General features: G+C 42.7%; 1 protein-coding gene across 5 annotated transcripts; it reads left to right on the top strand.

Annotated features, from left to right (window-relative positions):
• Nucleotides 1-4,030: 4,030 nt before the first annotated feature.
• Nucleotides 4,031-27,332, top strand: SERPINE2 (serpin family E member 2). Of its 5 annotated transcripts, XM_085233321.1 has the most exons (11): nt 4,031-4,170; nt 17,226-17,501; nt 18,168-18,188; nt 18,631-18,750; nt 19,879-20,106; nt 21,162-21,356; nt 23,631-23,829; nt 23,973-24,073; nt 25,063-25,149; nt 25,721-25,804; nt 26,643-27,332. In XM_085233321.1, the coding sequence occupies exons 2-11, from the start codon at nt 17,246-17,248 to the stop codon at nt 26,678-26,680; spliced, it is 1,329 nt and encodes a 442-aa protein (XP_085089447.1). In that variant the 5' UTR covers nt 4,031-4,170; nt 17,226-17,245; the 3' UTR covers nt 26,681-27,332. The 5 variants fall into 5 exon arrangements, with proteins under 5 accessions (XP_085089447.1, XP_085089448.1, XP_085089446.1 ...); XM_085233322.1 differs by lacking the exon at nt 18,631-18,750; XM_085233320.1 differs by lacking the exon at nt 4,031-4,170 and having other exon boundaries at nt 18,634-18,750.
• Nucleotides 27,333-27,624: the final 292 nt, after the last annotated feature.

The following is a 27,624-nucleotide window of genomic DNA, read 5'->3' as shown; positions in this document are numbered from 1 at the left end:
GCAAAGGAGTAGGCAAGTTGCTGAGGACAAGGTCCTTAGTTAAATTTTCTGCCCAGCCGAAGGATTGTTCATGCATTTTATTCACTGTCTGATTAATGCAAAGTACAAAAGCAGTCTGCTTTTGCAAGCAGGAGTGGAACTACAGTCTCCACCCTCCCAAAGGAATGACTTAAATGTGAAGCTCTGGTGTCATGCTCTTCCTTTCCTTCTATCTGATCAAATGCATTTTTAATTCTTTAATGCAAAGTAGGAAAGCATCAATATGAGAGTTTAAGAGCTCTGCTTTGTTCCAGAAAAGCCTCAACCACGGCTGCTAAAGAGCTCCACTGGGAACACAGGCACAGCTCCTGCCTTTGTGGGAGCTAACATTGGACTCCTGTGCTGAGCGACCACCTACTGCACTGCATGAGCAAGTGGTCGGTTGTTGGCATGCAGCACCAGGTACAGCAGCATTTCCTCTCTGGTGGTCTCAGAAGGGGCTTAGAGGAAGGCTCCCTGGCACCCCAAGCTCCAGCCCTGTGCACCAGCTTGATGGGCAAGAGCAGAGATGCAACGTTAGCCATGCCAGGGCATGAGCTCTTCATTGTCCACCACTGGGTTTCAACACGCTTCAGGAAGCCACCATTCCATAAAAGTTGTCTTATACTCTAGTGATTACGTGAAATACAGATGAACCCAGTGGTCTGTCCAAAATGAAATAAAAGCTGGATTTGCTGTTCATTCCAGATGTTTCCAGACAGATGCAGAACATTCCAGGGTCGCTTCTCTCAAGGTGTTAGGGTCACTTGCTGGAGTGTTTTCACTGCAAGCTCAGTATGACCCAACTCACTGATCCTTTTCAGTTAAGTCACTTCAGATGAACACAGTGAAAGCTGATAAATAAGCAGGAGAATTGCTGATTGGAAATGTTTCCCTATTGCTGCCACCAGTAAAAGCAGCCAGCAATCTGCTGTGTTTGCAGGGTGAAACAGAGTACAAACTTTTTAGTCCTCAATCCAGTACTCACCTAAGAGATTTAGGGCCAAATATCCCATTTATTTACACCTGTGTAAAATTAAGGAAATTTCATCCAAGTTAATGTACCACCAGGTGGTGGATTTTGCCTCAGATCTCATTATTTGTTGGGCTTTAATTTATATTCAGCTACTGTGTATATACACACGTACAAAGCGGTAATTTTTACCAACAATAAGAGTGGAGTTTGCTATATAAATCAGTATTTCTCAGTCAATATGTTGCAACCCCACAGGGGTCATAAAAACCATCTGGGGGCTTGTAAAGCACTGAAAATTTTATAACAATCTAAAGCAAAGAAAATGTCATTTCTTCCACTCTCCATATAGCAGCACCATTCTGTTGGCAGCCTGTCAAAACCATGCAAGAAACAATAAATTCTATGGGCTTATCACTTTCACCATAATTTTTTAGTCTTGGCTTTATAGAACATGTGTGGAAAGCTTCTTTTACTTTTAATATAGGATTTCTAATCTGAACTGCTTGAAAAGAGGTGCTCTAAAATGTTTAGCCTCAAAAGAAGGTAGTTTTCATTAAGGGCCTCCGCCTTAGTCTTCTCCTAAGCTAGCTGTTAAAACTACAGCCTATTTTGTGAAGCTTAGGCTTGTTTGTGTTGGAATCAGTTTTTCTGTTTCACCACGACTTTCTGTCTGTCAGCTTCCTCTAAAAGTCTAAATCATACAGGGCAACAGTAACATTTCCCTCTGTGGGGAGAGATGTTTTGCTTCAAGTGGAAAAAATGGATGAGATTTCCTGTATCCTCAGTAGAGACTGTGCACGGTTTGAAATCTGCCCTTCCTAAGGTGGAATAACATCAGACAAGCCCATGTGCTTTCAAGTGCAGCCTCACAGCACATGCGACTCGTCAGTGAATTTTGCTTTCATGTGCGCATCTTTAATCCCTGTGCATAGGTACTTATGTATGAATTCCAGTAGCAACAAATTGTAGCCCACATGCACACACATAAAGGAATCTGAGTCAGATCTTGCAATGCCTCCTGCACTGAAGTCTCTAGAGCAGTTTAGGCCACTTCGCTGCTGGCTGCCATAGGCCTGGACATTTTGTCACTGCAGTGCCTTCAGCACCCATCAGGCCCTCAGAAGGCTCCTTCAGAGAATGGTTCTAGAAAAAAAGCTTGGTGTTATGTGTGTTTTTTCCTGCCGAGATGAGGTGGGTCACACAAGGGTCTGGCAAGCAGCAGATAAAGAGCCCCAGTTCTCAGAACCCCCAGGATGGAGAGGTCAGTACTGCTTCCCTTCAGATGGCTGTTACATGCGCTGCACCCACCTCACGCAGCTTCACCCCAAACCCGTTTGGATGCAACTTCTTTTGCCTGATGCTCAAATTTCCACACCCAGCCACCTATGTGTGATGCCTGTTTCCTGAGCACACTTTGATTACTTAAACTATTTGTTAGTGAGGAGAAAAATGATTTCACACTCACGTGAGAGGTGACTGCCTAGGGCTGCTTCAGTATCCAGGTGTGGGCTACTGTGGCAACCAGAAAGGAGAGGGATAGCATTGCCTTGTAGCTACAACTGTTCAGCTCCAGAGCTTCACCAGGTAGGAACTATGCTGTCCAAAGTGAGTGCAAGCAAAACTGAACTTAGTTCATGCTAATTTGTGTGAAATGCAACTTCCCTTACCGATTTCCTGTTTCTGTTGAAGACAGATAGTGAAGATTGCACGTGGAAGTTCTGTGTTTGGACCCAGGCTGAGAGTATCTGTGGGTTGGATGTTGGCTTAGGTCTTCAGCCCTTCCTATTGGAGCCAGGATTCTTGCCCCAGAATGGGGCAGCTGGCTAGTCATGAGTTGGCTCTTCTGCTTCCATTCTATAAGCCAGATTGTACCAAGAGTACAAGAGGTTCCTCAGACCAGTCAGTAACATTTCTCCATATGGTCATCATGATGTTAAGCAGTCAAGCAAGAGATCTGACACAGTACATATCTTTCTCTGTTTGTCCATGAGAGAATATAGATACTCAGAGGTCACTCCTCCTAAAAGCATAACTATCATGCACATGGGTTTTTTCATCGTTTGTTTTCTTTTTGAAATTCAGCACTATTCAGCTCTTGCAGAAATTAAGCATTTTGGAAAAAGAAAAAGAGGACATTTTAAAATGAAAATAGCAAAAAGGAGCTAATTAGTAAATGGCAAGTGACTGCTGTATTAAAAGCCTAAGAAATATCCATCTCTGATGGCACTGCCTGTGAAGAAAGCATTCCTGGACAGCCTGCCTGCTAGTGCCAGGGCCTTGTCCCAAGTTCCCCTCCCTGTGGCAAAGCTCCTGGCCACCTCCCCATCCTGCCTGCCTTCCCTGTCCTGCCCGCCAGCATTCTGCACTGTGCGAGGGCTCTCCATGGCCATCTCGGTGGACACCAGGTACTGGGAAACTCAAACACCACCAACTGCTGCTGCTGCAGCTCATGCCAGAAGATGTTTTTTTCCTTCGTGCTGAGGAGTCCAAACTCCTGAGGGAAAAAATGTGGTTTATTACATACTTGTCCTGTTTCTTCAAAGCTGGACTGTGCTGTGCATGTGAAATTTTTTGGAGAATGAACTCAGAAAGGATGACTTAACAAGAAAGTGCTGTACTCTGTCAGACCAGTGGATCTCCTGTTTCTTTGGGATTGATGATAGCACAGTTTGGGTATGAGCAGTGGAAATTCCAACTTTCGCTCTCAGCTGAGGAGCCTGAGGCTATCAGACAGCGTTAAGATTCACATGTGCTTTCCCAAGACAAGACTTCTGTCTCATCACGCTGCCTCCTGGCTGAAACGCCAGGAAGGGACATCGTGAGACGATGGTATCACTACGGGGCCCTTTGGGAGCCTCCTGCTATCCTATGCAGCGGGGCAGAGCCCATGGCGAGGGCACGCAGGCGGCCGTGCCGCCACGGAGCCCTACGTCGCCCCGCTGCCACGGGCGCCGGGGCCGCGCAGGCCACGCCGCTCTCCTTGCAGTCCAGCGAAGCGGCGCAGGGCCGGGCGGCACTTCCCCACGCGCTCCGCGGGCGGCTCTGCCCCGAGGCGGAGGGGCGGGCGGGGCGGGGCGGGCCGCGGGCCCTATAAACACCGGGCGCCGCCGCGTTCCGACCGACCGGCGCTGTATACGGGTGGCCGTGACGGGAGCGGGCTGGGAGCTCCGAGGGAGGTGAGCGCGGGGGCGAGGCCGGGCCCGAGCAGAGAGCTGTACAGAGGGGCCGTTAGCGCTGCCCCGGCGGAAGGCGGGCTGGGGGGACGCCGGGCGGCGCGGGGAGAGGGGGACCGTGCACGGGGAGAGCAGAGTTTCTCCACGCGCTGCTGACAGCCGGGGCTCGGCGCCGCTTCTCCGGCGACCTACGTGCATAAATTTCCCGCTGCAGCTGCGTGGGCGCCATCCGGGGCCGTTCGGTGCGAGCGAGGAGTTTCCGTGCCTGTCCCGCTGCCCGTGCGGGCAGGGAGCTCCGCGCTCAGCAGCGCCGTTGAGCCGAGCCCAGGGTGCGCGGGGCCGCCCCGGTTCCTCGCGGAGCGGGGCAGTGCCGTCCCGGCCCGAACCGTGTGGCGGCTGCCCGGAGCTGCCGTCCTGCTGCTGGGAGAGCGGCTCGGAGCTGTGCTGGCAGCTGAAGGCTTCCTGAGATACAGAGCGACGGAGAAGTGTGGGAGAAGGATGCGTAGCCGCTGCGGTTTGGGTACGAAGGGGTGGGCGAATTCCTGTTAATGGCACGGGGCTGAGGTGATGCCGGTGGCACCAGCTGTGAGCTGGGCTGGAGCTCCTCGCCCTGCCCTGAGTGAGGAGGGACTGTGCTGGCTGCGCCCGGCTCTGAGGGGTCTTGGAGCAGAAAGCACGGTGCGGGAGAGCCTTTTCTCTCCGTTTTAAAATGGTGCTCGTTGCCTTGTCTCTGTGCTATGACGTGCAATAGGGTCTTCACGTAGAAGCAAAACCTTTGGAGAGACCACCGGTGTGCAGACAGGTTAAACGCAAATGCCGGATTTTTCTTTTAAAACCCATGAATACCTGCCTGTGGATTAGATGCCTTGAACAGTCACTCCCCCTACCCTCCCCCTCCTTTTCCCATGCCTGCATGTCTTTCTGAAACATGGTTTAGTTCTTGTGGTTTTAATTGCATTCTTGGGCAACTTCCTGAAAGAGAAACCTGGGAGGCTGACTCTTAAACTGCGCTGAAAAATGACTTCCTCCTCTCCCCTGCCTTTCTCATGTGTGAGTGCTTACTGACGTCTTACTCCCTGCTCCTCGCAGGAATTCATTAGGAACCAGCCCTCACCGTGCCTGTTCATAAAGCACACGTATGTGTGGGCAGTGGCACCACTGCACTCCTTGGAAATGGGAGAAGCCACGGTGTGAGAAGCAGCTGTGCGCTCGTGGGGTGATCTGCTGAGTCCTGAAAGTGTGCGAGGTGACAACCAGTGCAATAGGAGAGCAGGGTGATTGGGCAGATGAGTTCAAATAGGTGTAAGATGTGCTAGCGTGGAGTTCTGGTGCTTTGTGGTGTGTGACTAAACCTGTGAGAACAGCAGCTGTTTGGCACAGATGTGAACTTTGTGCAATGACTACCAAGCTGTGGTGCCTTTAGGATTGCGGGCACGTTGTGTGCTGGATGAGCTGTCAGCAAGTTTTGCCTGTGCTCGTAAGATGCTGAGAAGCTGTGTCTGGAAGTTACTCCTGCTGCTGCTACCCGTGTCTGGGTGTTACAGAGACTGCTGCAGGAGGTGGTGATGTGCGCATCGCTACAGAACTGCCTGTAATAGCTCACTGTATCCCTTGCAGGAGAGGTAATAAACTCACATCAGTCCCAAAATAAGCAGGAATCTGCAGTGGGTTTTGTTTAAAGGTGCATACAGAAGTGCTGAAGCTCCTGTTTGGTGTTGTCATTGACAACAGGGAAGCAAGCACATCTTGGAGCCATACGGACCTTCAGTGCGGGTCTCTATGCTGTGCCACCAGGAATCGGTTCTAGTCCTAAAGCTTCTTAACAAGCATACTGCCAGGCAGGGAAATGGCCAAGAGCAAAGCCAGGGTGTTGCATTTTTTCCCAACTAGATTAGCGGTGCATGCATATATAGGTGGATCAGAATACCTCCCTCACCTCATTGCTAGGATTTAAAATGGAGATGTATGTAAATTGCGTACTTCTGCAGTAAGGGAGCCATTTAGGGGGAGCTTGGGCTGGATTTCTGTTGGAGGAAGGTGTGCTCTGTCTTCTGGGCTTGTGCAGCTGGGCACAGCTTTTGATCCTTGCCAGGCAACTGCAGTGTTTGTGGAAAGTGAGGCTCTGTGAAAGCTTTTTTGATTTTTTTTTTTTTTTCTTGAACCTGAAATCAGGGTTGTCTGAGCAGCTTGAATTGCTTAATCATGACTGTGCATGAGAAGGATGTTTTTCTTAATATTAATCAGGGAAATTGCCCTAATGAACCAGACACTTACAGTTAGTTGGTCTGTTAGCTATCTTATGCCACTCTTCAGAGCTGAGGAACTTTACACGTGGGAAGACAGGGAAAAGATGGATGAATCATTGCTAATCTGTAAAGTACTGCTGAATACAGTCATCTTTGCATGCCTCTGGGCATCCTACTAATGACCTGTAGCATACTTACAAATCATATTTTATAGCAAAGTACTAATGTTTAAGTACAATGTAAATCAGTGTACCTGTATTAACTGTAAACAACTAGTGAGTAAGCAGGGTGATATTTAGAATTGCCACCTCCTTTCCTGCTGTGGAGGGTAAGCAGTATGGAATAGCTTCTCTTCTACCAAAGAGGTTAAAGGTTAACACTAAGTTAGAGAATCTTGAAAATATAGGAAGTTACCTTAAAGTGAACAGTTTGTAGATACGGAATTGTGACAAGGCTGAAAACATTCAACTAGATGTATGTTCAGGTGGATCCCCTCTGTGATGGTTAAAATGATGGGGTGGAAGGAAACAAAGATGGAAAAATACAGGTGATTCCATCTCACAGCTGTAGCTGCACAAATGTTCAGGCTGATGTGCTCTGGAAAGATGTCCTGTACTCTGGAAAGATGTCCTGTGCTCTTCTGTGAACCATGTTGGTACTAAAAGCTCAACTACATGAATGCTTGTACCAGCTCCTGGGGTCACTGCTGAAGTAGGAGCCTGTGGACAATGCACTGGAAGAGGATGTGAAAATGCTGATCTGAGACATAGTTGCTGGAGTTGGTTGTTCTGGCCTTAAGGCACTTAAATGCCAACTGAAATGAATGGTCCTTTAGCACCTCTTCCTGAGCAGTATCTGTAAAACCACATGAGTCTTGGAAATATTTGGCAACAGTTGTCCACTGTTCACGTTGAATAGCCAGAGAGATGCTTTGGTTTATATTTCCAGGGTGAAACTGGAAGGTAGCTTATGCTGGTATCTGATAAATATGCCACAGGTTGGTTAAGTATGAAAGGATATTCCTTGTGTAAATAGATATCCTGAAGGCGGAAATCTGTCTTGCTGACCATGGTCAGCCGTTGGTTTAAACCGTGAGCCTCAGGCAGCCTCCCGCTCTCTCTCCTCCTTGGCTTTAGATTGGGGGGTTTTCCCATCTTGTCCTTATGAGAACAGCTATGGAGGGGCACCACATTGGATTGCCACTGAGTTCTGAGTTGAAGGCCCTGCTAAAGGTGGTGTGGGTGCAGTGGCCTCAGCATGCAGGTATGAGCTACTGGGTTGTGAGCTGCAGTAAGTCACACAGGGGTCTCTAGAAGCAGTACTGAGAAATGCTCATACATCAGAATCTCTTAGGTCAGCCAATGTACAGGTGATAGAGGTTCATGTAGCTTTGGCCAAGCTTTGTTTTCTCCTCTAATTCTTTTCTTAGTTAACAACTTGAACTTGAGACACCTATTCCTGCAGAAGAACATTCTTGTTCTGCTTACTGATGGTCCTCACTGCTTGTGAGACAACTGTGTCACCTGGTATGAACTGCAAGTGCCCGGCCAAAGGTGGTGGGACTTCAATTTTGCTGTTTTAGGTAGGAGAGGAGAGGCTTTTCCTTGGCTCTGACATGTTAAAGGTACAAAACTAAGAGAACTGAGTGGTTTTTCTTCTGTTGTTTGTTAAAGAATGTGAAGAAGCTATCTAAATCACATGTAGAAGTTTCTCTAGTTATACGTCTCAGTCTCGCTGTATACCTTCATATTGGAGGAATAGCTTGTGTATCTTATGTAGCTTTTTCAGCAATGAAGCAAGCCTGAGGCCTCCAGCTGCTCTGGCAGTTCGGTTTAAGAGGCTGCTTGTCCCAGCTAATTGCCTACTTCCTCTGCTGAGGTTTGTCATCTGCATTTCAGAAATAGTGATAGGCTGTGTGGAGGCTTCTCTGTGAGCGCAGTTCACAGCCCAGCCTACGAGCTCCTAGTCTGAGCTGAATCAGGCATTTAACATAGCGGGTCGTGGTCTGTTCTGGCAGGGCTCTTGTGCATCGTTCATATCTGATTCTTTTTTTCATCTGCGGAAGTTTGGGTCTTGCCTTTCCAGAAACTGTAGTGAAGCCAGTGGGATTAATCAGAAGGGAGGTCAGATTAATGAAAAAAACATGTTTTTGCAAGTATATTCTTCTGCATAGTTTTTGGTTCTCAGTAACTGGCTAATGTCGATCGTCCTGCAGATGACAGAGGAGCATGGTTGGGGCTCCTGGCATGGTGCCTCATTCTGCGTCCTTACAAGATGCAAATTCCCACAGCCTCACAGCACCAGTGATTTCTGATGCCTTTTACTTGGCTGGTGCCGCTTCTAAAGCTAGGGAGGGGGAAAAGATGAGTATAAGTTAATCTGAGTGCTGCAAAGAAAAATGTAGATATCCCTGTCATTTTTGTGCAGCATTAAGACTATGGTAACTTTAAGCTAGTTCTGAAATAGCTGAGAAATGGCTACTGGAAAAACTATTAATTGATGTTTCTGTGAATCTGAGTCTGTGAAGCTGTCCTAGGTTTAAGTAATCAATCAGCTTTTTAATCTTAAGTACTTTCATCTCTGATTAAATTACACTTTAAGAATTATGTTCCAAACTGGCATACCAGGTAATAAATAAGGTTTATAAATTCATTTGATCATAAACACTGTAGAAGATGATTAGTAAATAAAAGGCTTGTCTGCTGTCACTCTCCAGTTCTACAACAAGCACTGTAAATAGGACATTGTTTTCTCTCAAGTATTTTGTTGGAATTATGGTAGCTTTCCCTAGATACAAAGGCCTCCATATTTGAGGTCTTGGTTATATGCTTCTAATGATCATACAGAGGTTCTTGGGACAAACAGAGGATACTGGAGTTGTTCCAGTTTACTTTTATGGTGAAATAAAATACAAATATGTAATTTTGTACAACTACTAGCGCTATTATTACCATGGTTATACCTTTTGCAGGAGGGCAAAAAAAGACTTAAAATTATCTGCATTATTTCAAGTATTTGCTGTTTTTTTTTTTTTTTTTCCCCTCTTTTAAAGTTCCCTTGGAATGTTGAAATCCAGTCATGTCACCATTTGGACATGTCTGTTACTGTATGCATATGCTTCAGCTAGACAGCACATGGCTCATGTCCTGCCATCTCTCATTTTCCCATGGGTATGGAAGTATTATTGCTACACAGAAGATGCCATTTCCAGTTGTGCTGTAAAACCAGAGACCTAACTGTACAGTGTGGAATGAGAAGAACTAGGGTTGTTACGATGCTGTTTAGTAGGTAAGAAATGAGTATTCTGTAAACTAAACCTAAAAGGTATAGAATCTGAAGGCAAGTATTTGCTTAATCTAGTATGTAACAACTTGGTTTGAGAACTCAATTCTATGCCTTGAGCTTCCTTTATTCTTTGCCTGCCTTCTTCTAGGGCTGAATGTTATGATTGCTGCTGTTAGTATTGTAAGCCTTCTGAAGAGCGTGCACTGAGGAGCTCTCAGTAGTCAGTCAGCTGTAGGTGCTCTCAGTGGCTGTGGAGCTGCTCTCACCCAGGCTTTCTGCTCCTCCAGGTCTGTGCAGGACAGGGCACCTGTCACTGGCTAGCAGATAAAAACTTACCTTGAGTGAAGATGCAGGTTTCAGTTTGTTGCGCAGGATTGTAGAGGTGGGAGTGAATCCTGATGTCAGAGGAATCCCTGTATCAAGTGGAAATGAGTAAAAGTACTTGGTTTCCCTTCAGTGCTCTTCAAGGAGGAGAAGGTCCCATGCTATAATAGTGGTAAGGGTTAACTTGGTGGTGGTGAGAAAACCGACTTGGTAAGATACCAGCCATTGTTAGTCCTAAATCTTGTGGAGTTGCTCCATGAATCTGTACTTGCACAGCCCATTATCAAAGAGTAGATAACTTGTACCTTATTAATGGGAACTTACAGACCTGTAGGTTTGCCTTGGGCTCTTAATGAGCCTGTGCTTGCATAGCAAGTGTTATTAATGTACAGTAAATGTAGGAGCTGTGGTTCCATGAGGCCGCCTTCTTCTACAAAAACTCAAGGGAAAACCTGGGTTATGAACCTGCTGTTAAGTTGTAGGCAAATACTTCAATCGCTGAACTGTCAGTCTCTCTACTGAGATAAATCCAAAGCGGTGGGTTGCAGCCTAGCTGCCATATTGTGAAACAGGACTGAGCTGTGTGGTTTTTAGAAAACTGGTTCTGCAGCATTAGTCATGATGGGCTGCCTATCCCTTGCTGTTTCTTCATTATGGTAAAATAGCAGTGTTGCATAAAGAACTTGAGATCAACAAAACCACTTCTTTAATAAAGGGACACCAGTAAATTAAAAACAATTCTGTTTAATCTTCTTGATTCTGTAAAACTTGACAGTGGACCTTAGAGAAGGCTCTGGAGTTTCATCTTTCTATATGAAAGTGCCATGTAGAAACTTAGTACAGCCTGCCCAAAGAAGTGGTGGTGTCACCATTCCTGGAGGTGCTCAAGAAGTGTGTAGATGTGGCACTGAGGGATGCATTTTAGTGGGCAGTGTTGGTGGTAGGTGGATGGCTGGACTGGGTGATCTTGGCAGTCTTTTCCAGCATTAATGACTGTACCGTAATGAGAGAATGCAGGTAGACTTTGAAAGTTGTGGCAGTGTTGCAAATTCCAGAATCATCTCAGTAAGCCCCCTGCCTTGTGCTGTCAGGGAATAGTGTTTGCTTCATGAAGCTAGGCTCAATTAGGCTTTTTCCATCAGTACATAAATAGAAGTAAAAGCAAATTTTAGAATTTGAGCAGTGTGCTGTGGTATGGTTACAGCTGAATGGTGAGGTCAAAAGCTATCTCTATTGAATTTACTGTACCATGTGAAATGTGGTCTTTGCGAAACACTGTAATGTAAATGTTGTAGAAGACTTTTTTTCTCACAAGCATCTGTCTGGTTTATGAACTCCTGGAGATGCTAGCTATGAGGTTTTGGAAATCTTGAAGTAAAGCTTGTCTGTCTGTCCTTCCTGCTAAACTGAAACTCCCAGGAAGCATTGGTCAGGACTTTTCATGAAGAGTCATTAAATCTTTTTGTTCATGTGGGAACTCTGCTTGGACAAAGAGATGGTTCATATCTGGGGCCAGCCAGTTTTACAAGTTGGAGCTCCACTGGGAAATTCCCCTTGGCAGAGGAGGTTGGTTGGACGAAGCTAGGAGGGAGGCTTTCCAGATGGAGACGATCCATTTTGAAACAAATGGACAAATGAACTGGGAGAATTAGAAATTGCAGAGAAGATTAAGTTCAGGAGAGTCTCAGAACCAGCACTGTCAACTCTGCACAAATGCAAAGGGGACTGTAGCACCTGAAGTCAAACCAATATCTTAACATGCAAAATGTGTCTTTAAAAAACAACAAAGCCTTCCAGCTTATCTCAGTGTACAAGGCATGTTTATCTCCGTGTTGACAGTAACTTACTCCTCTTTGGAGCAATGTAAGTACTGAACTGTTTAAAAGTGTTTAAAAATTAGGAATCATCCCTTCTTTGTAAAGCTCTGCATGTATTAAGCTTTCTGAGTGCTGAGTAATAAACATCTGTTTTGTGTTGTTGGTTTTTTTTGTACTTAACATGCTGAGACATTGTGGGTTTTATTTTTGTATATATGTAGGGGGCTGTGGTGCTTTTTGCTTTTTTCTTTCCACCTCTTAAAGCAGCTAGCACTGTAAAGAGTTTAAACAGGAGAGAGCCAAACTTCAGGAGGTATCAGAAAACCTGCAGGAAGATGGAATGTTTCTGGTTTGGCTTGTCTGTTTTGTGCTGTGAACGATGCATTTCTGAACTTGCCTCCATTCAGGATGTGGGTCCTGCTGCTCTGAATCCAAAAGCATATTTAGGAGTGGCCAAGCAGCATATTAGGAGAGGACTCTAAGTTAAGGGCTTTGAGATAAAAGGCTTAAGCAGAAGAGGAGTTGCAAACACCTGTGAGGGGGAGAGGGAAAGCTTGAGTTTCCTAATATGCTGCCAAGTGTGCATCTCTTGAAAAACAAGACCTGGCATGTGACCTTCCCACTGCAATCAGAGTGGTCTTGTTGCTTTGGAGAAGCAATTCCTGTATGCTTAGCTGACTCTTTAAAAGACTGTTAATAGATTTCCTTGAGTATTTATTCAGTCCTGCTGGAGAGAGTATGTTAAATGCAGCAAGTGAAGCTACTTTCTGCTCACATTGCAGCTGAAATGAGACTTTTAAAATTAGTAGTACAGATGACACTGACAGGGAGACACCAACACCTCAGGTTTTGAGAAGCCCCCAGATGTTTGGTCCAGGTGGAGTTTGAGCTATTTGGGGCTCAATACAGTGAAATCTGTAGTGCTGAAAGACTGCTTTTTTGGGGCACTAATTTATCTTTAGCTGCACTTGCTGCTATTTTAATGTCAATTATTCAAAGAAATAAAGTCCAGTGTCTAAACTTCTTTATGCCTGGTAAGTCTTTAAGAAACTGCAGAATCCAGCTTGCAGCTGAGAGAAGGAGCCTTATGGGTTATTTTATTGCTGCTGAAGTGATGGCTCAAAATAAATGCTTTGAGATATCATGTAGGATTCTAACATACTGTTGTACTTAGTGCTGTAGGTGCAGCACTATGTACACTACACGAGCACTAGCAATCTATGTGCAGATCAGCAACAGCCCAGTCTGGTTCTCTGAAGATGGAGTCCTTCATAACCTAATTCCTGTAGGAGGATCTCCACACGCAGTGGCTTTTTGTGCTCAGGGCTGACTGTGTAACTTCTCTCAGCTCCACCAAATGCTTTTCTGTACTCACTTGAAACAGTCTACTAATGTACTTTTGCATGAAGCATTCTGTGAGTGCAGGCTGGAAGCATCATATTCTTTACTGATGAAAATGCTTCAGCCGAAGCTGAACCGTGCATTATGTGGATGATCTAAATGGTTGAGCCTAGTGAGAGTGCATTACAGGCTAGAGGCTGTGTTCCTTCAGGACTGGTAGCCTGAAGACATCTCATCTGCACCGGTAGCTTTGCATTACTCTATGACAGATATGACACTGGTGTTCCTCTTCCTCCTTACTAATAACTGTTCACCTGACTGAACTGCTTGTCTGAAAATATGCGGTGCCGTAAACTAGGCTTGGTGGTCCGATGCAGTAACTCTGCATTTAGCATGGCATACAGGACTCAGGGTTGTGTTCCTTGGTAAGGGAGGTGAAGCAACAGAGTTGCTGGTATTCATTTAATCACAGAATATCTCTAGTTGGAAGGGACCCATAAGGATCACTGAGTCCAACTGAAGTCCTTGTGTTTTACCACATGCCACAGACTACATACAGGACTAATCACACCCCCAGCTAGCATGTACCCTCCTTCTCAGCACCACATGCCTTCTGTTAAAGCAGAAAAGCCACAAGGCACCTATGGCTCTGAAGTCCTGGCACTTTAGTGTTGCCCATATGAATTGCAATGCAATCTTGCTAATGCAGCAGCTCTCTCTCTATCTCATAGAAATTGAGAATAGTTTCTAAAACCAAGGTCCCAAAAACCACCTTCTGCATCTTTTTTCCAAAGGTATCATACTATAGGAGATATCCCATTCCACCAAGAGAACCCATAAAACAAACACCAAAACCATCTTGTCATGGGCAACACCTAAATTCTGATTTTAGCTATTGCCAAGTTTTTAGATTCAGTGATGAAAGCTTGTTGAAAGCTTGTAGATATTCGGTACAGCAGGTCAACTGTTTTCATCCTACACGTCCTACATCCTCTCTGGCTTTTTTTTCCTCCTTGCACTGTGGTTAAGCTGGTTCTTTCTTTCAGGATATGGAAATGCATTTCTTGTTACCGAACTGCATAAAAGTTGAATTTACTAAAATCCATGTGAGGAGCATTAATAACGTATGAATGCCGCTTTTGCTCTAAGATGAAATTAGCTCCTCCAGGAGCTGGTTAGGCCACGCAATGGGCATAGCAGAGCCAAGAATCAACCGCTCTATAAGTAATACTGAAAAGTGCTTTTAGTTTTTTCTGTGCTTGGAATACTGTAGAACTTGGTTTCACTTATTTATTAGGTGTCTACTAGAGACTGTGCTCTCAAACAGAGACTGACCATAGCAGGAGGGAGAGATTGGGTGAGCCCTGTAGTGTCTGGGGAAGCCAGGTGCAGGAGGGTATGGCTTTTGCATTTGGTCACAGCTGCTGAATTTTATTTTTGCTTTGGAAGCAGTCATGTTATTCTGACAGGGCTTCACATGCTCTCTGAGAGAAAATACATGGCTGCTGGTGTCTGCCATTCCTGAATCTGGCCAGGGCTTTCAAAAACAAACAAACAAACAAAAAAGCCATGGCACCCACAATGTACTACATTAGCTTAAAGGCAGAGGAAAGAAGTGTCTGATTTTAACCAGGCTTATGCAGATGCAGTACATAAATAACAATAAAACAGCTTAGTTTCATAGTTGTAGCATTGTTCTTTGCCCTTGTAGCATGCTCTGCAATGTAAGGTGTCAAGGGGAGGTATGCTCTAAGAATCTCTAATAGATTTATCTTTTTTTGCTGAGATACTGGGTAAGGATAGAAGTCTGATTAATACTGGGGTTAAGGATATTTGCTTAAAATACCACTTGGGTTCCTGGTAGGCAAAAGATGGTCAGCATGGCGTTGAAATCCTTAAAACCCAAACCTGCCTTCTCTGAGTTCTGAGACAGTGCTTCATGCAAGGCAGCACTGCTGTTTCAGTGTACCTGCTGCTTGGAGAGAGAGAAAACCAAATGGTGGTGACAGGTAGGTTGTAAGTATTAGTATCAAATAATTATGAATAGTATTCCTTAACATGAGAAAAAAGTACAAATTCCTTTTCCCATGGTGTCTTCCTGCTCCAGTAGTGAAGAAGCCCAGGACAGGCCTAGCAGGCGACTGGGCAGGCTGCTTTGGGGCCAGGTTGTACTTGGATTTTCTTCTTGTGCATCTTATCTGCTGCAGCTGCTCAGATCCTTTCAAAGGTTAGTTTTCAGAGTAAGTTGTATTTTGTCAGTCAGTGGCTGGCATGGGGCTCCTTTGGAAGGAACTGTACCTCTGTGACCCCCAAAGCGCTTGGGGGATAGAGGAGGATTAGAAGTTGATGGGACAGACCTAATTAGAGGGCAGACTGTTAACCTGTCCTCCTTACTTTTTCTTAATTGACTTGAATTGGTCAGACTGGCTCCTCTGGTGGCGGCGATACCATCACTGTTGGGCTGTGGGAGAGACACAGCTCGGCTCTGCTCCTGTTTTGAGTTACTCTGCGCTGTAGGAGCAAGCTTGAGTAAGCGGAGTGCCTCCCCTGAAGTGGTGCAGAAGAAAGTGGAAATGCTGTATTTGCTGCTTTCAACCCTTTTAGCACAGTGAAAGTACATGCTATTAAAAGATGATTAAGTGAATCTATAGAAACACCAGCTGGTTTTCTGGTAACCAGGCACTCTGGTGTGGCGTGAGCTTGCAGCGTAGGTAGGCTGCCATGGCAGAGCTCCCTGCTGCGTTGCGCCCTGCTCGGGAGTGGGAGGCAGGCTGTGGAAACCGTGCAGTGCTCTCAGCTGGGTAATGAGCTGCTGCTGGCCTCCTGCTCTAGGGTGGCTTAAGCCAGAAGAGAAAGTGTGGTGATTATCAGAAGGCTGAAGGGGAGGAGAGGCCTATTCTTAGCTTTTGCAAGTGGTATGCAAATGATATTTGAGTCAGTTGTATACTTTCTGCAGCTTTTTTAGCCCTCAGCTGGGTTGCCCCTTGGCTTGTCAGTGCATCTGGAAGACTAGCATCTCAGCATGCTCAATTGCTGCTGGCTCACTTGCTGGCCTGTAAACGGACGCCCATGTGCTTGACTTTATGCTGTGACCGAACTTCTCAAAGATTAGCGAGAGCCTGATTTCGTGGAAAAGATTACTGCATGACTATTGCTTTAAGTAATTTTTTTTGCACTAACTAAATGGGATTGAATACATATCCATGAAGAGGAAATCAAACCTAGTAGGTAAACATTACCTAGTGTGTTCAGGATTTGGGCTTGGTTCTCTAATCAGATGCTGAGAGGTCCTGAACAAATTGCTGCTGCCGCCTGTGCCTCAGTTTCTATGGCATTGTGGGAGTAACTGTGCTGTTTTGTTAAGTATTGAGCTCCGAAGATGAAGATTGGCCCCATTTTGAATAGATCTTCTTTCTGCATTAATAGCTGCTAGATTTTCATACGTGAATAAATACAAGCTAAAATCCCAACTTAACCCTGCATTTTACAGTCTGAGACTCTTCCTTCTATGTTACTCATCATGAAAAATGCTGATTATGCAGCTCACTTTCATTATTCTAGGCAGGTGCAAATTCCCACAACAGGTCTGTTTGCATATGTATATATGCTTCTGTTCACTGCAGAAAATGATCTGTGAACTGTATCAGTGCACTGGGTGAGAATCATAGCACTGCTTTTAGCAATAATTTGTCCTGTTGGCCAGTTTGAACAGAATACTGAGCTTCCATTTGTCTGAAATATAAAGCTAACAGAATTTGAAGGAGAGGTAGTGGGTGTTTCCTGGTCTGGTGGCTTTTGTCCTGTTATATAGTCACTAACATCTGGCTATTTTGTGGTTGTCTCTGCTTCTGGAGATCCCCACACCCCACATGCAGGTGTGGGTGTGAGTCCTGCTGTTAGAAGTTTGTGAATAGTGTATGAAGCATGTGCAAAGCTTGCCAATTAAGACTTGTCAAATAAATAAGCTGGGGAAAAAAAAAAACAAAACACCAAAACATATATTTTTGAAGGCTGACTTAATCTTTCTCGTCTTGTTCTCTTGCAGGTGATTTCCAACCAGAAATCATGAACTGGCACTTCTCACTTCTCTTTCTTCTTGGGACTTTAACATCTGTGTGTTCCCAGTTCAATTTTTATCCTCTGGAGGAGCTTAGCTCTGATGTTGGAATCCAAGTCTTCAATCAGATAGTGAAAGCTAAGCCTCAGGACAATGTAGTAGTTTCTCCTCATGGAATAGCATCAGTGCTGGGAGTGTTGCAGCTGGGTGCTGATGGCAAGACAAAGAAGCAGCTGACAACTATGATGAGATATAGTGTAAATGGTAAGTGATTCCTAAGGTTCTTCGGGTAGGAGGGGTTTCTTGAGGGCTGTAGGTTTTCTGATGTTTGGTCAGAATCAATATTCTGTTTTGAGACAGCTGTCAAAGTCTGCTAGACATGAACCAGTTAACTTGGTTCACTGAAGCAGAAAATGGACATGTTTGTACTTAATTGACAATCAGTGTAGACATCTACATACACTTTAACTAGCTTGTAAGTAGCTTTGCTGATGATTTCAAGGCCCTGGCTAGAATTATTCATCTTTGCAAACTGCTCTCCTAAAAGTGCTCAGAGAGGCTGGACTGAACAGCCCTGAATGTGTGACTCTTTAGATAAAAGGGCATTAGGATATTTTTATATTAAAACCAGTGCAAAGTCTAATCATATAATTGATACTTTCACTCTGATGCTCTTCAGATTTGCTCATTTGTTTCTGCTATCAGGATCCTTGAAACCACAGTTGTCTGAAACCTTCTTGAAACAGACATTTCTGCTTGTCTGTTCCTGACACTGCATGCACCTGTGTTTGTATTCCTCTGCCAATGCCTGCCCATCTAGAGGGTGTAGGCTGAAAGTTCTTGCTGCTTTACTTTGCATGCTGAGTATTTGTGTGAGTATTTGCCAGCAAAAGTTAACAACTTAGTACCAGCATTCTGTCTTCCTTCCAGGAGCAGAAAACCCTCCAAGAGGTAAGTGCATTTTAAAATCTTTAGTATTGTTGTATAACATGTCTTCATTTGCTTTGCTGTTTTGGTTTAAAGCACAGCAAAATGACTTGTCAACTTAAGCTCTTACTTGTTGTAGATTTGAAATCTCTTCATGAGATAATCAACTCTGGGAGCAGCTTAATGCTCAAATCATGAAATTTTGATACATCATATCATCTGGTTTTATTTGGCTTACATACTTTCTAATCCTCTCTGTGAGACACAGAGGTTCTCAAACTTCTCAGAAGGTAGCCTCTATCTTGCTATAGAGATTTGGTATGGAATGCTACCTGTCTGTTTGCACAGACCTCCTGCTTTTGTTCAAGATGCCTTACAGTTCTTTGGCAACTACAGCAACTGCTTCGGAAAGGTAATAGTTGGAAAGTATTTAATCAATCTTTAGCTGTCTTTTAATGCAATTTAGCAGCTGGAAGCAAGGAGGAGAGCCAGCATCATGAGACCAGCCAGCTCTCCCCGGACCACCAGCAAGTGCTCCGTGGACCACCAGTGGTCCACAGAATACAGTTTGAGAACCTCTGTTATGGTATGTTCTCCAAAAGAATTTGCCCGTAATATTGGAGAGTGAACATGTAGAACTTCGTACAAACGGTAATGCTAAAGCATTCATGATGCTATAAACAGCAAAGCCATCTGAGGCTTTTTCCTATAAGCAACTAAGAGAATAACTCAACTAATTTATTCCCTTTATAGCTCTTCTCTTAAGTTCGTCTACATAGGGAAATAGTCTGGAATTGTTCCTGCTAAATTGTATTGGGAAACAGAGGGAACTCTTTAATAACTGCTGTGAAAACAGCCACTCAAGTATCCTGTCCAATACAGTGGTTGAACATTAAGTTTCTTGTCTGGCAGTGTCTTCCCTGTGTAGACAAATGCTTATTCATAAGCTATAACAACATGGAGAACTGAGTGTGATGAACATAGCAGTTCTTCTGTGCTGCCATGTGCATTCTCTTGTGTGCAGTGAAGGAGCTAACAAGCACTCAATATGAGCTGCTTTCATATCCTAAAGGCCTTGACTATAGATATTGGAGCTTATACTGCTTTGCTTTTTTTCTTCTTTAAAGACCAGCTCATATTGAAAGACTGACTTATGCTTGTAGCAAATTTAGTTTCCTTAAGGACTATGTCCTAGCCTAAGTATGGACTTGAACCTGATATAGAAATCTTGGTGATTTCCTTTGTTCTGTAGTAAATGGAGAGGGAGAATGGTGAGGCAACTTAAGCTCTGTGCTATGAGGTTCAAGACAACCTATATTTGTCAGCTATGAGCCTTGGACTTTTTTGTCATTGCTGTATAGCTTACAGGTTGTGGTTTTTGTACGGTGTGACATGTTTTGACACAGCATCTTCTGTAGAAATAGTTCCATGATAAGAATTGAACCCCAGTATTTATCCTTAGTATTGTCTGGAGCATTCTGTGCATGCTGCTAGACAAGGAATAGGCATCACAGTGAATGTAAGATTTCCTGGGAAATAGTAGCACTCTTCAGGCAAGAGCTCAGGAATGTGTATTTTGGAAGCCTTCTGAGAATTGGTATTTTGCTACCCCAGCACCTTAATGTCTGACTCTCATGTCATTAATAGTTGCATATAAAGTAATTGTTTGTTTGTCATCTTGTTCTAAATTAAACTTGCTGTTCTTTCCAACTAGGAGTTGGTAAGGCGTTAAAGAAGATAAACAGGCTCATAGTCTCAAAAAAGAATAAAGACATTGTTACAATTGCTAATGCAGTATTTGCAAAGAGTGGCTTTAAAATGGAAGTGCCTTTTGTTACAAGGAACAAAGAAGTGTTTCAGTGCAGTGTCAAGAGCGTGGACTTTGAGGACCCAAATACAGCCTGTGATTCCATCAACCAGTGGGTGAAAAATGAAACAAGGGGTGAGTATTAGCCAGTATTTTCTGTGCATGAATGGCATCAGACCTCTCAGATCTGATTGGAAACAGTGGAGTAAAACAGAGAGGGAGAAGACTGCCTTGCGGTTGGAAACGATCTAAAAGCTGGCCTGTATGGTGTGTTTTAGAGTTTGTTTGCCAGTGATCAGTAGTCGCAGTGCCCTAGCAGGGGTACTTGTGTGATTTGTGTGCATGCCTGTTCCCTCTGGGACTGAAAAGCTTCTGCTGTTAATAATGTTTAATCTGCAGGAAACCCAAGCCGTGTTCTCCTGAAGCTAAGTGTTGTCAGATATGAGGGGAAGAGGGAGGAAAAAAGCTTGAAAGTAACTCAGTACATCAGACTTTAAAATAAAAAATTGTAGGGCAGTTCAGCTTTTGCACTTAGTATCCTAAATTTTTGCAAGATATGTCACTGTTATTAGGAGTAATGTTTAGAAGGTTTTTAATTAACACTGCCTTGACAGAACTCCTCACGGTTCAAGTGTGCTGCTGTCCATTTGTCAAGTTTAGATGTACAGAAGGCAGAGATGGTGCTCTGCAACAGGGTCATAGTCTAGTGGATTACGTGCTTGGTATTTCATGGAGTTAAAACTGGATGTGAGGAGTATGTTGCTAATGATGTTGGATGTGCCATATGTGAAACAGGGCCGTCAGATTCTTTCTCTACCATGTCACCAGTTTTGCATAGCAGTGTTACAAGCTGCGTGTGAAAGGGGGAAGTGCTTCAGTTAAAACTATTATTGCTATGACCTCCTTAGTTGGAATCTTAGATCTGATCACAAGCTGAAAAAGGTAAGGCCCATCAGTTCATTGGTTAGCTAGGTATGCTGCTTGTTTTTTAGGTATCCCAAAGTATTACTTTTTTTTTTTTTTTTACCAAAAAGCAAGACTGACTGCATGGATCTCAAATCTTCTACAATGAGTAGCTGACACATTGACAGATATTCAAAGGGTTTAAAGTAAAATGTGGAAAAAACTGTCTTTATGAAAATTGACTAATGTTATGAAAACAAATACTTACCTTTCTTTTTTTCTTTTAGGTATGATTGATCAAGTTGTAGCTCCAGATGATATTGACAGTTTAACCAGACTGGTTCTAGTAAATGCTGTATATTTCAAGGGCTTATGGAAATCACGATTTCGACCCGAAAACACAAAGAAACGGCCATTTCACGGAGCTGATGGGAAGGTCTACCAAGTTCCCATGTTGTCCCAGTTATCAATCTTCCGCTGCGGTAAGTTCAGTAACTCTCACTGAATACCCCAGAAGGGGTGGTAAAACTTTGCTCTTTTCTTTCAAACTGAAGAGTGTGCTGATATACTTATTGTGACTGATACTGGAGACTTTGTGTGGTTATGAAAGCATCTTGTACTGGTAAGGTATGGGTGAGGTTGCATGAAAGGTTGCTCTAAGTCGAGCACTCTAACAAAGTACTTGCCTTATCCTGCTTTTCAAAAAAGTGCAAAACATGAAGTACTGAAATTAAGAACCTTGCATGTTTCCTAAGCCTTGCAGGAAGAATTTTTTAAGAGATGAGAATGAAGGAGGACTGCCAACAGAAACTTGAGGCTTATCTGCTAATGAGCTGTAAATAAAAGATTGGAATAGAATTAGTCTGTGTCACAGTATAATAAAGAAATGGAACTTTGTACAATCAACAGTTCTGAGGGAGCCAGAGGAGCACATGTTCTTCAACTTCAAATTGAGTCACAGGACAATAGTTCAATACGTTTGGCCTGAATTCTATATGAGAAGCTCGGAGCTGATGTATGTATCTTGATACAACTAACGGTGTACCTCAGAGCTTCAGCATGTAGGTGTATGGGTATTGGTCAAAAATTAAGGCTCTGATGAAAGAACATTTTCCATTGCTTCTGATGTCTGGAACTTAATATGCTATGTATGTATTCAGGAACAGGCTTGAGAATGTAACTGGCTATTAAATGCAAAAGAGTAAACAGGAAAGACCCGCTGATGAGCATTTAAATGTCTAATTTTATTCTTAGCACTGTTCAGGTAATACTAATAGGTTTGTGTTGAAGTAAAAGGCTGTAACTTCAAAAATCGCCTATGCATTGGAGTACGTGTAATTCTATATTTTAGCTACTTAAATGTGATTTGGGGAACATGTGTATATACCAGAGTAGGCTCCCCGCTTATTTATTTGTGGAGTTTGAAGGGAGTTATAACCAGAAACAGATTTTAGCAAGACTATCTGAAAGGGTTTTTTCATTCTTCTGTTGATGCTGGTTAAAGACTTAATTATGTAGATATAAACTTAGTTTAGAAATGCTATTAATCTAGAAAGGAGCAAGAGGAGATCTGAGTTTAAGACTTCTCAAACTTCGTAAACAACTTGTGCATCTTTAAACGCTATCACTTGATTGTGAAGATGAAATCTCCTGTTTCATATGTTTCAGTGGCAATGATGGTAGCGTGCGGCAGACAAGAAAAGTAGTACTTGATGGCTGGAAAGGTTACCATTTGTCACTTTCGTGTGGAGACTTCTGCAACAATATTTTGATCTTTAGGTCATATTATGACAGTGGCTCTCAGACTAAAAGGAGATAAACTGCAAAGCTTAACACAATTACAGCCTAATAAATGTAATGCTGCTAGCTTTCTAGCAATACAGACTTTGTCAAAACTTTGCATGTTCTTGCAAAAAGATTAAATTTCTAATGCAAATCTCAATTTTCAGTTTTGTCTGACAAGTGCAAACTTACATGAAGAAAAAGGAAAGTTCTTACTGCTATCCTAAACCTTTCCCAGAAACCCTGTCTGTAGTTAGACTGACAGGTTTTCCCTGGAACATCCTGTAAGATGTCACATGCCAAAAGCTCCACAGTAACCAAAGGGAACTTACAGAGGGCTCCTTGAAGCCAGTCTTCCTAACACTTGCTGTAACTTGGATGTGTTGTGTTCTCACTCATCCAATTGGTCTTCTCCACTACATCGAAATAGCTGCTCTCCTCTACTTTGAAGGACTTAAAACTCCTTCCTAATGAGATTCCTATTCAGCAAGTAAATTCAGCTGACTACTTCAAACAGGAGGTGCTTTAATCACTTGAAGGAGAAGGTTTGTCTGCGAGACCTCTTCAGTTTGGAATGATCTGCTCCTTTTCTTATTCTTTGCTTCTCAATGCTCAATCAGCTCTGCTAGAAATGAGATCTGAATTAGATCCCAGCTGATTTACAGACCTGATGATTTCTTGTGTAGCTGAATAAGTCCAAGATGATAGGACTTGACTGGGAAACAACATGCAGATCAAATACAAATATTGTATGCTTCATATTATCCAAATTATACGTTTTGTCAAGGTAGCATCTCTACCCATATTACTACTTGAAGGACTGTCTAGCTGGAAGGCAGGCAGTCTGTGATGCTAGAATCAGTTTTTGAGATGTGGGAAAAGGTTTCCTGGTGGAATCCAATAGCAGCAGGTATCTGAAAATAAAACAGTCTTAAGGCTGAGGGGAATTATGGCTCATCTCTATTCTTTTTTAGGTACTACGAGTACTCCAAATGAGCTGTGGTATAACATAATTGAGTTGCCGTACCACGGAGAAATGATAAGCATGCTGATTGCTTTGCCTACGGAAAATGCAACACCACTCTCCGCTATCATTCCACACATCAGCACAAAGACAATAGGAAGCTGGATGACAACCATGGTAGCCAAAAGAGTGCAGGTTATTTTGCCCAAGTAAGTACTAGTGTCATCTGTTTCTCCTTCAGGGAGTGTTTTGGAGTCATTATACATGAACATCCTCTGACAGGAGAGGAACATGGTGCTTAAGGCAACTTTCTCACATAATACCAATGCATTCTTTTGTTTCTTCTAATTAGATTTACAGCAGTAGCAGAAACAGACTTAAAGGACCCTCTGAAAGCACTTGGTATTACAGATATGTTTGATGAGTCAAAATCAAACTTTGCAAAAATAACAAGTAAGTTATTTTACTGAATTTTTGCTGGCCTTTATTCATAGTTTCTGGCACTGAATAAAGTGTTGTTTTACCAGTGTAATTGTCTGTTTTGTCTTGGATAAATGTTACCATGACACTGGAGCAAAGCTCTGGCTTACACCCAGCCAAGCATGGCTTCTTGCTTCTATTGAATGCTGTAGTGTCTTTTTTTCCTCTTGCCTTGCATTATAGCAATAAATCATGCTGCAAGTTAAGACTTTATTACAATCTGGACGTCTTCAGAATTGTCTAAAATCCATGGCAGGACTTAAAACAATACTTTAGATCTTTACTGAAGATAAAATGGCAATATTTTCCACACAGTATGTATTTAATAATTTGAATTTTCTTAAGCAGCAGGAAACAAGTGGACTAAATACATAGCTTAGTGGACTGGACCAAACCAGAATTAAATACATCATGTCAGAAAATAGGATGTAGACATAAGAGTTGTGAGCTTGACAAAATGTCATCTTATCTCTGTTCTCCATATCCATCGCATTTTTCATAAGTTTCTACGGGGATGCTACAAAAAAGCTTGCATTGTGCTTGCTTACCTGATTTGGAGAACAGATTCCTGTTTCAGTGAAAGTGAAGTGTCTTGCTAAGTGCTTTCCCCCACCCTGGCTCTCAACATTGAGATAAATGGGAGGGTGACTTAAATTCAGATTAAAAAAAAAAAAAAAAAGACGAGGGAAAAATACCCACAACCAGCAAAACAAAAAACTGAATTCGCTCATCCTTGCTAAAACTAAAAATGCAAGTGTGTACTTCAGACAATAAAAACAAAGCCTAGTAAATGGAGAAAAGTGAAGAGTAAATAGCTTTTATTTGGTTTGTGATTATAGGCTTAGTGAGTGCATCCAACATTCTTCACAGCAGAATCAGGATCTGAGCAGAATTATAGCAGCTTCTGATATTTGCCATGCTAGCTTCAAGATTTTTTTAGTTTTTTTTAACTTTTTTTTCAGGAACAGAAGGTCTACATGTATCTCATGTTTTGCAGAAGACAAAAATTGAAGTTAGTGAAGATGGAACCAAAGCTTCTGCAGCAACAAGTAAGTAACTATTACTGATAAAATGGCAGAGTCAGGAAAACTGGATTAACAGGCTATATCACTAAGTAAAGACAGCCTATTTCAATATCTTTGTAGGAAAGTACGTACTTCAGATTAAATTTCTTGATGGCTTTATGCAACTTCTTCGGAACATTACTTTCTAATATTGATCAGAGCATCAGTGTCCTCTAGGAAGTATAAACAGGCTTACTTTTTTCTGGAAAAAAGTGTTTTTTCTGGAAAAGAATTTTCTAATAATTCATGCTTTGACCACCAGTATAGAGTTTGTTGCTATCCAGGTGGTGAAGAAGAGTAAGCTGCTGTATCCTTTACATATGATGACAGGAGACATCCTTCCACCTTCTGTGGGCTTTGTTGTATTTTTAGTTTTTTTTGGTTCCTATGGGAATAAAATGTGACTTGTGCTTCTTTAAAGATTCAAGTGGATTTTAGCCATTCATCTCCACCTGTGCAAAGTTCTAGTACACACCAGGAAGTTTTACTTCACTAGAGTACCTTCTGTGTTATGGTACTTTCTTAGCCTAACTTCAAACCTTGTCTTTTTTGCAAGCTGCAATTTTAATAGCCAGATCATCCCCTCCTTGGTTCATAGTAGACAGACCATTTGTATTCTTCATCCGGCACAATCCTACAGGTAAGCAGTACTTGTATGTACTTTATTTTGCTTAAAAACTGCAACAGACAAAATTCCCAGCTAGGGGAAGTCTAGATTACTTGAAAGTTGTTGCCGTGTGTATGTGTCAGAGGGAGGGCAAGAGATAATTATTTTAAAATGTACTCCCAGTATTCTCTTAATACCTTTAACATTGGTTATCTTATTTGGAATACAACTCAGTACGGAGAATAAGTATTGGCTGTAAACTGGTGTGACAAGTTTATGGGTAAGAAAGAACACAATTTTTAATAGTCATAAGGGGAAGGAAATAACTCTGTTTACTGATAATGAATTTAGTTGAATAGGGGCCAACTTTCTGATAGACTGTAAAATAGTGATAGGGCCAAGTATAGCAATAGGGACATCAGGAATCTGGAATGTAGCACTGGCCTACTGTGAACTAATTTGAGTGTACATAGTGGTCACAGTCTGCTACAGCATGGGTTGAGTCTTAAAGCAGAGCTGACACAATTATTGAGTTAGACATCCACTTCTTGTAGTGACATGTGCACGATAGATACGCTGGTTATGGGGGAACAAGATGCAGCTGCCAGCATGTTGGGAGGAATTAGGCTCCTGGCAGCAGTTCCCTGGTTCTACAGACCATCAGAAAAAGTGTGTCTCCAGAAATGTGAGCCAGCTACCTATCCAAACATACACTTTTCTGCTATCTACTCGGAGCTAACAGACTTGGGGGAGACTAGACAAGATCGTGATGATGTGACTCAACTGTGCTCTGTGTATTCCATGCTTTCATGGAAAAATTTCACTGTATTTGCAGACTGTGGTAACTCTTGTTTCCATTTCATTCCCTCAGGTACAATCTTGTTTATGGGACAAATAAACAAACCTTGAATGTGGAAGATTTTCTTCAAGAAGTAAACAGATTCATGTGATGCACCCCTATTCTGTTAAATATTTTGTATGCTACTCTGACTTCACTCAAGAACTAGTGTTAACCACTGACTAGGTTTTGAAATGAGAGTCAACGTAGTTCTGGCTTTGTGGGGAAAAATACAGATTGAAAACTACAGTATGTCTTTTGAAATGTCTAAAAGATTCTCTGAACTACTGAATGGTTACCCATGCTAACAAACTTTTGAGCTTTTTCTGTATCTACTAAGAATTTTATGTATGGCTTTTGTGAGAGGATTTTAACAAAGAATGTTAAACATTTCTATTAATGTTGGTTTCTTCTTGTGTGTGGAAAAGGTCTAATTTGTAGATAGCCCTATCAAGATTACTTCTGATTCTTGAGTATCTTGATACTTGGGTGTTCTTGGTAGAAATAGATTAAAGTTCTAGCAGTTTTTATTTTACATAGTGCATGTATCACTGAGAGTTTTAAAACTAATGTGATGTTAGATACACATCGCGTTGTCCTGTCTTAATGTAATGTAAACTTGTCATTGCTAGATTGCTAGTATACACTTTCTATTGGATTTAAATTTTATATTTGTTTTTGTACAAAGGAAAAAAAAAAATAAAACTGCATTATGAACAGTCAGTGCTGTGAATTGTGGATGTGATGAAAGGCATTTGGGTCCAGACCCCACTGAAGCTGTTGTTTAAATCTTCCTTCTGAAGGTTATCTTGTTCTGTTGTTTTTTTTTTTTTTTTTATGGCAGATGCTTTACCCTTTCTACCTCTGTCATCCTGCTGTGAATTATACAGTGCCTGAAGAGCAAACTCCCTGTATTTACCACACCCAGGTTACTGATGAAATTGTCACATGAGGATACCTTAGTGCTCCCTTTGAGTCTTTCCTCCTACTTCTTATGATGTAGGTTATATGTGCA

The sequence above is a fragment of the Meleagris gallopavo genome, chromosome 11, assembly GCF_905368555.1.
Source record: "Meleagris gallopavo chromosome 11, MGAL_WU_HG_1.1, whole genome shotgun sequence".
Lineage (NCBI taxonomy): Eukaryota > Metazoa > Chordata > Aves > Galliformes > Phasianidae > Meleagris > Meleagris gallopavo.
This window is presented reverse-complemented; position numbering and strand designations above follow the sequence as displayed.

Bases quoted from the DNA above. Each gene is read 5' to 3' on its own strand.
- SERPINE2 (XM_085233321.1), top strand. From the start codon at position 17,246: ATGAACTGGCACTTCTCACTTCTCTTTCTTCTTGGGACTTTAACATCT. The intron at 20,107-21,161 runs GTGAGTATTAGC...TTTTTCTTTTAG, and splicing joins GGTGAAAAATGAAACAAGGG to GTATGATTGATCAAGTTGTA. The intron at 25,805-26,642 runs GTAAGCAGTACT...TCATTCCCTCAG, and splicing joins CATCCGGCACAATCCTACAG to GTACAATCTTGTTTATGGGA.